This window comes from Anopheles arabiensis, chromosome 3 (assembly GCF_016920715.1).
Source record: "Anopheles arabiensis isolate DONGOLA chromosome 3, AaraD3, whole genome shotgun sequence".
NCBI classification, from domain to species: domain Eukaryota; kingdom Metazoa; phylum Arthropoda; class Insecta; order Diptera; family Culicidae; genus Anopheles; species Anopheles arabiensis.
In genome coordinates this window covers 11,043,399-11,055,000 of record NC_053518.1, presented here as the reverse complement: position 1 = coordinate 11,055,000, position 11,602 = coordinate 11,043,399, and the positions used below count along the sequence as shown (strand labels likewise).

The following is an 11,602-nucleotide window of genomic DNA, read 5'->3' as shown; positions in this document are numbered from 1 at the left end:
GGACACAAGTATCAAGAGGAAAAAACGAGAGTGTTGTGTCCTTCCCCTCTCCTCTTTCTCTTTCTCTCTCAGGTATGTATTTATGTACAGTGAACAGAAGGCAACCACAAGCAGAGCAAACACTACACTACCGGCATCCAAAAGAAGCACCACACGATCTATTCAAGTGCTGTACACTCTTAGCCTACTATGTAGGCTTCGTACGCCAGCAACAAGCGTAACCCCACAGCAACAACAGCAATGAGTAGTGATGATGATGATGATGGTAGAAAGGGGCACTGAGCAGCAGCCGCAGACCGTGTGATATTTGGTGTGCCTTCCCCCACAGTGTTTATCCGTGTCATATCCCAATCTGCCCAACTTTGGTTACCCTCTTCAACGTTCACACAAGCTACACGCTACACGGGTAGAGAGTAAACTAATTGAAGAATGAGTCTAATAAAAAAAATAAACAGAGTAATTTCAAAAATAAATAATTATAGTTATTATTTAAATTGTTTGTATGTGTGTTTTTGTTGTTGTTGTTTTGCCTTGTTCCAATAGATAAAAAGACGGGGAACAATTGTTTCAAACCCCCCCCCCGAGAACCAAGCACAGGCATTGGGGGGTTGAACTCTTGTCAGTGGCTTTTCTTCTTCCTCTTTCGAATTTCTCTCGCTCTCTCTCTCTCTTTCGCCACTGCACATCGTACGACCTACACGCACACACAGTCACGTGTACACACCTCTTTGTCACTGTGTACTAGGATGTGTGTTTTGCTATGGGTTTTACTCTAAACTTTTATATAGCTTACTGACTACGTATTATATAGCCCACCGCCTTCGTCCTCGTACCTCACCACTACACACCTACTACATTGTGGTCCGGGAACCACATCCACCCCCCACACACACATTCTGTTCCTAGCTTTTCTCTATAGCGGGGCCGGAAGGGCTGATTTTCTTTTAGTTTGTCTCTATTTTATGTATTTCTATTTTACACCTTCCGTTTTGATTAGTGGACACACACACACAATATTACCACCAACATCCATCACACACATTTACACACACACACACACATGTACATACACACCCATTACATTTGTGTCGCACAATTGGCTGCGGGTGAAATGTGTCGCTGCGTTTTCGTTAATTCGTTATTACGATTTGTTTAAAAAATCTCTTTTTCCGCACTTTACATGCGTCGTCCAAAAGGATGTTTGCCATTCCCCTCTCATCGGGTTGCGCGTGACGATAATAGTACAAAAAATATTGAATGTGTGTGTTTCAATATCAACAGTCCTCCTTCTACATTCCCATTCTCTATCTCTTTATATGGTCCATTGCAAATGACCGGAATCGGATTTCCCACAAGATAAGACATTCCACAAAGCCTTACTAAAACCCAAAACCGTCATTGGCAGGAGCATAGAAAGCCATGTCCTGGCACCCATCTACACCTCTCTGTGCTGTTCCGCAGTTCCTTTCGCCCACAATATGAAAGGATTGTGGAACCACACACATTGGAGTGTTGATGTGTATCCCCTCCTGCTCATCCCGTGCGGTTGACACTCAAACACACACGCTACAATATTCGGTCCCTATTGCTCGCCAACGAACATCCACCCGGAAGATGGCGGTGTGGATGGTGATCTGTTGTGTGTTTGTAGAGGGGAGGGTGCGTTCCAAAGTTTAACTCAAAAAACGCACCCAAAAACGCACGCGCAATGGTTACTGTGAGCACAGTGAGTTTCTTCTTACATCTTACACGTGCTGTGTCACGTGTGTCTCTGTCGGTAATATCAGTACGTACGTGTAGTTGTTGTTGCTTCCCTTCCTTCCGTTTTCCTGTTGTACACTTAATCAACTAGTTTCTACATCTAGTAACTGATCTGTCTATCTCGCATATGCTCTCTCCATCATCTCCTTCCTATCTCTCTCTCCCCCTCTCTTCTATATGAACAAGAGGATCATCTTAGTCGATCGATCTATTTCTTACTACATCCCTTTATCTCTCTCTCCCTCTGCTTCCATCGCCGCGTGCCTCGTTCCTTCTCTACCAACCCTCTCTCTCTCTCTCTCTCTTACTACACTACATTTATAAGCGTCATTTATTCATTTTTAGTCAAATCGGTTGATCGTCCTTATCCGAGTCGTGCTGGTCTTTGCCCCCACTGCCGGACAGGTTGAGCGAACCGGTACTGCTGTCGGAGAATGTACCGCCAGCGGCTGCCGCTGCTGCTGCGGCCGCGGCCGCCTTCGCTTCCGCCGCCATCCGTGCAGCGGCTGCGGCCGCCTGCCGTCCCGCACTGGACCGCAGCTCACGCTTCCGCTCCGGGACGCCGAGCGATTCCAGATCCTCACCGCTTCGGGGCCGTTTGCTGCGCGTCGTTCTACGTCCACCGCTGCCCCCACCACTACCGGACGGTGTCGCCGAAGCCAGGGCCGAGGCGGCCGTCGCCGTGCTCGACTCACAGCCGCTCGAGTTGGCCGCGTCCGTGCTGAGGCGGGTAGATTTGCGGGCCGTTTCGGGAAGCGATCGTTCCGACTCGGACCGATTCGCCTCGTCCTCGGCGCCGGACGTTGCACCACCATCCAGCGAAGGGTTGTGGTGCGTTGAATGATGCCGCCGGGACGTTCGGCGACGATCGTCCTCTTGGTGGTGATGGGAGGATGATGACCCACCGGCACCAGCGCCAGTTAGCTCGTGATCGGATTCAGACGTTCCTGCTGTCTTCTCACCACCGCCGCCGTGCATCATTTCATGATCTTCGTACGATCCACCAGCCGCCGCATCGGAGCGGGCCAGCTGTTCTGCCGTGTGAATGTCCGCGCCCGAGGATGGCCTTTCCTCGCGTGTCCGTTTTGGCAGCTCTTCCGGGCTCAGCTCCATCTCGTGCCGCTGGTCTAGCGGAGTAGGGATCGGTGTCACTACCCTTTCCTTCTCGATTCCATCCGCCCGCTCGTGGCTTTGCTCACGGCGCCGCTTCGCAGCGTGACGTTCCATCGCCATCAGCTGGTCTTCCTCCTTGCCGTGGGAGGCGGCCGAGCCGGATCGATGATGCTGCTCTGATGCGTCATCTCCCGCCACACTCACTACGCTGCTGTTATGCTCCACCGACTGGTGCTGTTGCTTCTGCTTCTGCTCGGCAGCTGCAGCCGCAGCGGCTGCTGACGCCAAAATGCGCTGCTGCTCAATCAACCGTTGCGCTTCCTGCGCTTCGTGCACTTTCTTCAGATGCTCTTGTTGTAGCAACTTTTGCTTTTGCTTCAGCAGCATGATTTGCTTCTGCGGATCGACCTCTTCATCGTTCAGCACGCCACCGCTCGACTTGGACAGCTTCGATGGAGCGATCAAATCTTCCAGATCCATGTCATGGCCACCACTGGCACCGCCGCTTCCACTGCCGTTTCCACCAGTCGCACCACTTCCACCTTCTACCGGCGAGGGTGGAACGGCGGATGCAGCAGCGCTCGAGGAACTGCCGCCGGTGCTGCTCGATGATGGTGCACCACCACCGGAAGCGGATAGATTCTGTGGCGCTCCTGCTCCCGTCAGCGAGGACAGGGCTAGTGTGGCACCGAGTAAGCTGTTACTGCTCGCGGATGAAGAAGACGCTCCACTACCACCACCGGTCGCACCCGGTGGAGTCGCTAACGACACGGATAGTCCTGCGGCGGCCGCACGACTAAGATCCGCCGCGATGCTACTATCGACCGACGAACGTAAGCTCCTTTCGGCCGTTCGTTCCAAGCGTTCGGCGGCCATTACGGCGGCAGCCGCTGCCACTGCCCGTTCGTCTCTTTCCCGCCGTTCGAGTCGCTCGAGCCGGTCCCGCTCGTGGCGCTCGTGACGCTCGCTGCGCTCCCGTTCCCGTTCCCGCTCGCGATGATGATGGTCGCGTTCGCGTTCCCGCTGATCCAGCATTCCACCGCTGCTCGAGGAGGACGACGTCGACAGGGCCGGGCTCTTGGAGCTTAGGTTCAGCGACGAGGACGATCCGGGCAGCGGCGAAGGCGCCAGCGAGATGGTCGTTTGGGAGGGAAGCGATGCGGCGATACTAGCCGCAGCTACCGGTGTAAGCGTGACCTTGTCCAACCCTAGCAGGGCGGCTGCCGACGCTTCCGACGACGAAGCAGACGCCGACGCACTGTTGCGACTCGAACGAGACGATGATTTCATCTCGTCCTGACCGCTGCCGCCGCCCGCTCCCATTAGCAGTGCCTTTGCGTCGAGCTTTGCCAGATGGTGCTGCAGCTGGGCCGCCTCCTGTCGCGCTCGTTTCGATTCCGAAACGGACTGTGTCGAGGAGGACGATGTCGAGGAGGTCGGGATGAGCGATATCGCCGGCCCAACGCCGAGACTGCGGGCGAGCAGCTCGATCGGGTTCTTGCTCAGCTGCTCGAACGCATCCTTTAGGTCCTGGTGTTCGCGTGCCTTCTTGGCCGCCGATGGAGACGACGAGCGTCCGCCTGCTCCACTCGATCCTGCCCCACCGCTGCCACCGGCCGAAGCGGACAGCGCGTGCGCAGCCATGCCCGCAAACAGCGCCTGGCTGAACTCGGGCGGTATCGAGAGCTGCATGTCCTTCGATGTCATCGCCGCCATTGCCGCAGCTGCGGCTGCTGCTTGCGCAGAGGCCGATGCTGCCGCACTGCTGCTGCTGCTGCCACCCTTGGAGGACGAGGAAGACGAATGCGAAGAGGACGGCATCTTGCCCGTCGCACTGAAGGCCGCCTGCATGGCGGCCAAGTCCGCCGGGAATCCGCCCGCGGTAAGCGTTTCCAAAATCTTGCGCCGCTCGCGCTCCAACTTCTCCAGCGCCTGCTTGTTCGCTTGCTGCGCTGCAGCACTTTCCCGCGCACGCTGCTTCTCCGAGGCGCTTGATGAGCTTCCACCACGACCGCCCCCGCTTCCGGAGCCGCTTCCCTGTCCGGCGGCGGCCGCCGCAGCAGCTGCTGCTGCAGCCGAAATGTCCAGGCCGGCGGAGCGCGTGAGCGATTCGAGCAGATGAGTATCGTGCGGTAGCAGCAGCTGCTGCAGCTGGGCCGCTTCTCGGGCGGCTTGCTGGTGTGCTGCTGCTACAGCGGCTGCTTGCTGCTGCTGTTGCTGCTGCTGCTGCTGACTTAAGCTGGACGAGCCGCGACCCTTTCCACTGCCACCGGGCGACGACGCCGACTGGGAGGAGCTGCCTCCGGATCCCATACCTCCGCCGCGCGAGTTCTGCTTGCTCGATTGCGACTGTCTGGAGGTGGTCGTCGAGGTGGACGTACCGGTGGTGGTGCCGCTCACACCCGGCAGCCCGTACGGATTCAGACCACCCAGCCCGAGCGGTGTGTACAGTAAGCTCGGGTTAGGGAAGAAGAAGGGGAACTGACTGCTGGCGGCAGCTGCGGCGGCCGCCGCGGCGGCTGCCTGCTGCTGCTGGTTCTTGGACGACGAGCCACCACCCTGCTGTCCGGAACCGCCCGACCCGGACGTTCCGGCCCCGTCATTCACAGCCGAAGATTGTGCGGCGGACGATTTGCCGCGCGATTTGCTGCCAGAGCTACCGCCCTTGGTGGGGGTGCCACCGGCAGCAGCGGCCGCTGCAGCACCGAGTGCCGCCGTCGGATCGAGCCCGGCGGCAGCCATCATGGCGGCAAGGCTCTGCGCGTCCATTCCACCACCCGCACCGGCCAGTCCACCGAGCCCGGCCAGATTCGAGAAGAGATTCATGTTGTTCAAGTTACCCAGCCCGCCGAGCCCGGCCAGCCCCGGCATGCCACCGAACGGCATCAGCAGCGGATTGTTTTTCGGGTCGAAGCTACCCAGCCCCGGTATGCTGGAGAGCAGGTTAGCGTTCAGTCCGGCCAGACCCGGGAACTGCATGTTGGCAGCGGCGGCTGCGGCTGCTGCGGCCGCTGCATTGCTGCTGCTCTGGGAGTGTTTCTTCGACGAGGAAGACGACGCCGCCCCGGATGATGATTGTTGACCACTGCCGCCTCCGCCACCGCCTGCCGAACCGTACTGGTTTGCGGCAGCTGCTGCGGCCGCATTCGCTGCTCGCATCTGCTTCGCCGTCGAGCCGCCTCCGTCCGAGCCCTTCGATGATGACATTGACGCCGGTCCACCGGGTAGCGTTATCGATTCGGCCCACTTGGGATCGATCTCGTACGCCGGATTGTCGGCCAGCCATTGCGTGAGCCGCTTCAGCTGCGGTGCCTTGTTGCCGGTGAGCCGCTTGCCGTTGATCTTGTTTATGACGGCCACGTACTCGTCTCCGGTCAGGTTCTTCCAGTTGAATGCCATCGGATTGCTTTCAGCTTGTTGTTGCTGCTGCTGTTGCTGCTGCTGTTGTTGCTGCTGGTGATGATGTTGCTGCTGCTGCTGCTGCTGCTGTTGCTGCTGCTGCTGTTGGTGACTGTTGGCGGAGCCACGCGTCGACCGCGAGCTCGAGCCGCCCTGTGGCGAGTTCTGTGCCGAGGAGCTACCCCTTGAACCGCGCGACCGCGAAAGGTAGTCCATGCCCATCGCCTGCTCCGTTAGGACGGCCGTCTGTTCGGCGAGCCAATTTTTCACCTTCGCGTCGTGCGCACTGCCGTACTGGCCCAGCTTCGAGCTCAGCTCGGCGGCCTGCTTCATCTCAGCGAACATGGCCTCGTACGCCTTGCGCTGCGGCGAGTTTGCCGGTAGCGATTGAATGAGCTTCTGCTGCTGCTTCAGGAACGACTGCTGCTCGACCTGTGCCGCCTGGGCAAACAGTGCATTCAGGCTGTCCTTGGTCGACATAGCGCCACTCATGCCGGACATGCCTTGCAGGGCCGCTTGCATGCTTGCTGCGGCCGCTGCCGCACTGTTACCGCTGGCCGACGAGGAACCACCACCGACACCGGACGATCCCTGACCGCCTTTCGGATTGCCGGGCACGCTCGTCACAGTGATGGTGAACGGTTTCTGGGGCGGCTGCTGGCTGACGGAGGTTGGCGCACTAGCCGGTGTCACCGATACCGATGGAGGTATCTGCGGCTTCTTCATCGAGCTACCGGAGAAGCTTCCACCCGGCGGTGTCGGATCGCCGAAAATCGTCTTGTGCTCCTTGGCTGCGGACAGACCGAGCACGATCTCGTCCAGCTTGCGCCGCTTCTTTTCCTTGCCGAGCGGCGGCTCCTCGATCGGCACGCTGACGTTGTTCTTCTTCATCAGCTTCGACAGCATGTCGTTCAGCTTGCCCTTGCCGGCAGCCGCTGCTGCCGCTACCGCCGCCGAGGGCGACTGCTGATGCTGGTGGCCCAGCATCATGCTAGAGGCGGGCCCGCTAGCGCTCGTAATACTGATACCGCTGGGGAGCTGTTGATTGCTGGACGAGGCCTTTTTGTTCTTTCCGATCGAGAAGTCTTGCACCTCGCTGAGATCCATTGCACCGCCGCTTCCGCCCATGCTGCTGCTGTTCTTGATCATGTCAGCGATGTTCACCTTCGGTAAACTGTAGCTGTAGAAAAGACGAAAGTAAAGATTCGCATAAGTAAAAATCGACATCGCTCGGAGAGGGCATCAGAGTAAAACACAATTCTTGCGCTTTCTACCTACCTCGACGACAGGTCGATCGGCGTTAGCGTACTGGAAGTGCCGGGAATGAGCGTCGGTTTCGGATAGGACATCTGATTCCGTGGACCATGCTGGTGCGCCGGCGGCGGCTGCAAAACGTTCGAATTGGCGCTACTCGAGCCACTTCGTGCGTTGCTCCTGCTGCTGACGACCTCTTGCACGTCGTCATCATTCCACTGGTGGCCACTTCCAGCGCCACCGCTGTTCGATGTTGATGTATGCGAGGGCTGCACTTTTGAGCTTCCAGTGGGAACTGCGGGAATAAAAACAGAAGAAACTCAGAATGTTAGACTCATTCAATCAAAGCATTTAATTTGACATTAATATTTTAATGTTAGCGTTAGAATGTTTCTTGGCAGTAATAGACATTTTTAGGTTCAACCTTTAAGCCTTTAAAGTTCAGCAAAACAAATCAGAAAAGCAGTGTTCGAAACATGTTAACGCACATTTTAACAGCCTAGCAGCTAAAATCATCATAAATCGTTCATTACCTGGACTCTGGGTGTTATTCAGTAGCGCATGCAATTTCGCTCGCTCGGTTTCAACATCGATAGCAATGTGGCGTTTGCGTTTCTTACTTGCAGGCGGTACTGCTACGCCAGCTGCTGCTGCCGCGTGTGCCGCAGCGGCGGCATGTGCTGCCGCCGCCGCCGCTGCCGTCATCGATTGATGATTCAGCGCGGCTGACGATGACGCTGCTGCCCCAAGGACACCACCAGCACCACCACTACTACCACTACCGGTGCTGATATTCGCTCCGACAGAGCCGATACCACCAATGCCACTGGCCTGCTGCTGTATCGCTGCAGCCTGATTGCTGATCTGCTTCGCATTCTGATGATCGGTGGTGATCGTAATCACATCCGGCGTGCTGGACGCCGACCGACGCACGTCATCGTTCACCGGGATGATGCGCTTGATCGTCTCGTACAGTGGAATGTCCAGATCGATGCCCAGACAGCCCGTGTAGGCCGAGTACGATTTGCCCACCGGCCATTCGCCATGCTCGACGCAGTAGATGATGTGGCCGACGCGACGCTCAAGTGCGAAGTCGCGGAACCATTTGACGATCATCGACGTATCGATCATGCTGGCGAATTTGCTCATATCTGCGGAACGAGAAAAGAATTGTAATAAGAGATTAGAACAAACCCTTCAAACACGTGCACGATTGAAAGCAAGCAATACATACTCTTCAAATCCTCCTTCGTAAGGCTGTTGTCCAACTGCTTCAGTTTCATCAGCGGTTGGAACACCTCCAAGTCGGGGAAGCGAGCCTTCAGCGCAGCGGTCTGTTGCGAGCAGCGTTCCTCATCGGTAAGATTCACAATCGCCTTCACCTCGACCGGTTTCTTATCCTCGACGATAATTACATCAGGCGATGGAGATCGGGCGGGAGGTTTGGCTGCTTCCACCACTTCCTTTGCGTCCGTCGACGCGACCACCACCACGTCATCGACAGGCTTTTCCACTGCAACAACTTCCGCCGTAGCTTCCACTGCCTTCTCAACTGGCTTCTCAACCGGCTTCTCAGCTGGTTGCTCGGCTGGTTTCTCAGCTGGTTTCTCATCGGTACTCTCGGCACTCTTTTCAGCAGCCTCAGCTACAACTTCTTTTACAGCTTCCTTAACCTGTGCAGGCTCTGGTTCAGCCGGCTTTTCCTGCTCGTTTACTGCAGGCACAACATCGCTCGTATCCTTTGTGGGTGACGAAGGGGCTTCTACCGTTTCAGCCTTTGCTTCCTCCTTATCGGCCGTCTTTTCGGTCGGTGCTTCTACCAGCTCCTTTTCAACCACTGGTTCTTCATCTGATTTTTCCTTCTCAACAGCGTCCACAACTTCCTTAGCAGCCTCCTCGGGAACATCTTCCTTCTTGGCCTCTTCGGAAGATTCTTCCTTATCCTTATTTTCTACTGTGTCCTTTGATGAGTCCACATCGACCTTCGCTTTCGGAGACTCTGGAGCCGCAACTTCGGACTTCTTTTCGTCGTCAGTCTTGTTCGAGTTCGAGGGCGAAGCCGGACCAACAATTGGGGCGGCTGTTGCCTCCGAAGGTTGAGCATCTTCTTCCATTTGAGTTTCCTGTTTCGGCGGCTCTGCGGTATTCTCAGCCGCCTTTTCAGCAACTGTTGATTGTTCATCAACTTCCATAGCCTCAGTTTCTTCTGGCACGGGTACGGCAACAGGGACAGCTTCTTCCTGCTTCTCCAGTTCAGCAGCATCGGATACCACATCGCTGGTTTCCATTTTTTCTACCTCGGGTTCTTTTTCCTTGGCATCTTCCTTTTCAGTATCTGCCATTTTCTCGACCTCCTTTTCCGCTTCTACTGCTTCCACTTCGGATTTTGTGGTATCCGTTTCCTCTGATGGTACTTCGGTTTTTTCCTTATCCTCAACAGTAGCAGCATTGTCGATGTCCATTTTGTTTTCATCAGCCAGTTCTTCGGTATCCGGTTTTTCTTTCACGCTTTCCTCTGAAGCTGCCGATTCCTTTTCGGTTTCTGTCGGAAGCTCTTTTTCCACAGTTTCCGGTTGCTCCGCACTCTTTTCAGTGACAATTTCCTTGTCATCGGTGCTTTCCTCTGTTTTCTTGTCTTCAGCCACTTTATCGACTTCGGCAACCTCTGGCAAAGCTTCCTCCTTCTTTGCCTCTTCAGCCATTTCAACATCATTGTTGTCCTTTACCGGAGAACTCGGTGACTTTTCGTCGACGGATCCCTTTTCAGCTACATTCGGATCAGTGTTCGCTTCGACAGCGCACTCCTTCTCGACTGGTTCCTTCTCTGGGATCGATTCTTTTTCAACAGAATCTTTCTCGGCTGACTCCTTTGCTGGCTCCAGCGCGACCTCTTTTGCGACCTCAGGGCTTTCATCAGCAGCCTTTTTCGGGCTTTCTACGGCAACTTTTTCAGAAACCTTTTCGGGACTTTCCATCGTCGCATTCTTCTCTTCCGACGGTTTATCGTCAGAAGTAGTAGAAACGATCGGCTCCACCACCTCTTCAACTTCCTTCTTTACAGGCGAAAGAGGAGCAACCGGCTCCACCTTGGGCAATACTACCTCGGTAACGGCCTTCTCTCCGTCAACCTCCATCGAGGCAGCAACGGGAGTGACAGCGTCCTTTTCTTGCTTCACGGGCAAATCTCCACCCACAGCAGCAGCTGCCATCTTTTCAGGCGATGCAGCCGGCTTTACCGTCGTTGCGTTGGCGGCAGCGACAGCGGCAGCATCAGCTTTAGCCGCAGCATCGGCCTGCATCTTTAGCAGTTGCTGGTTTTGCAGCTGAATTTGCATCTCCAGCTGCTGTAGATACTTCTTGGCCGATTCGTAGAATGGGAAGTCCGGATCCGCGAGTATCAGCTGCTCCGAACGATAGATGCCGTACTTCAGGACAGCCCGCAATAGTTCTCGATCGTGCCGTCCCGGTATCCACCAGTCGGGCGTATCCAGATTGTTCTCGCACAGCCGTATGTTCTCGTCCAGCTTCGGGTGCTTCACTATTTGGCGCGCCTTTGATAGGAGCTCCAATCGATCCAGAATCAACTTGGCATGATCTTCCGTCACATCATCCACCAGCCCTTCCAGGCCTTTCTCGTCATCGCTTAGCTTGACACCGGCCTGCCGCTTGCACATGGCAATGAACACCTTGTAGAAGTCGCTCAAGTTTTCGTCCGTTTTCTTGTCCAACTTGGCGAACACTTTGAAGCTGTAAGCAACACACAATGATGTTAGAGCATTCCTAAGATTTCCACTTTTTCAGCTAATCAACAATTGAGCACTTACCGACTCCAGTCAGGTGTGGGAACGGTTGCATTCGGTTGCAAATCGATACCATAACCCGTAAGGACGCGGATGAACTCGTTTTCCTCACGGCGAGTCCATCTCTTCGGTATCTGTTCCAATCGAATACGTTCGCGCTCGCGCATCACCAGTTCGTTCTTCTCGCGGCGTTCCATTTTCTACAAGAAACAAAACTTATATTAGTCTTTCTCCCTCAACTTTGGTTAAAAATGTCTATAACTGACAGTTTTTGC

General features: G+C 55.5%; 1 protein-coding gene across 8 annotated transcripts in view; it reads right to left on the bottom strand.

Annotated features, from left to right (window-relative positions):
* Positions 1-11,602, bottom strand: part of LOC120900249 — a 64,983-nt gene that overhangs the window by 784 nt on the left and 52,597 nt on the right. For all 8 annotated transcript variants that reach the window (XM_040307000.1, XM_040307004.1, XM_040307007.1 and 5 more), the window contains 5 exons: positions 11,352-11,527; positions 8,762-11,274; positions 8,061-8,678; positions 7,552-7,822; positions 1-7,453 (listed from right to left, as the gene is read on the bottom strand). The exon at positions 1-7,453 is cut by the window's left edge and continues 784 nt beyond it. In XM_040307000.1, the coding sequence (XP_040162934.1) occupies positions 2,107-7,453; positions 7,552-7,822; positions 8,061-8,678; positions 8,762-11,274; positions 11,352-11,527 (8,925 nt within the window). In that variant the 3' untranslated portion in view covers positions 1-2,106. The remainder of the gene's footprint in view (positions 7,454-7,551; positions 7,823-8,060; positions 8,679-8,761; positions 11,275-11,351; positions 11,528-11,602) is intronic.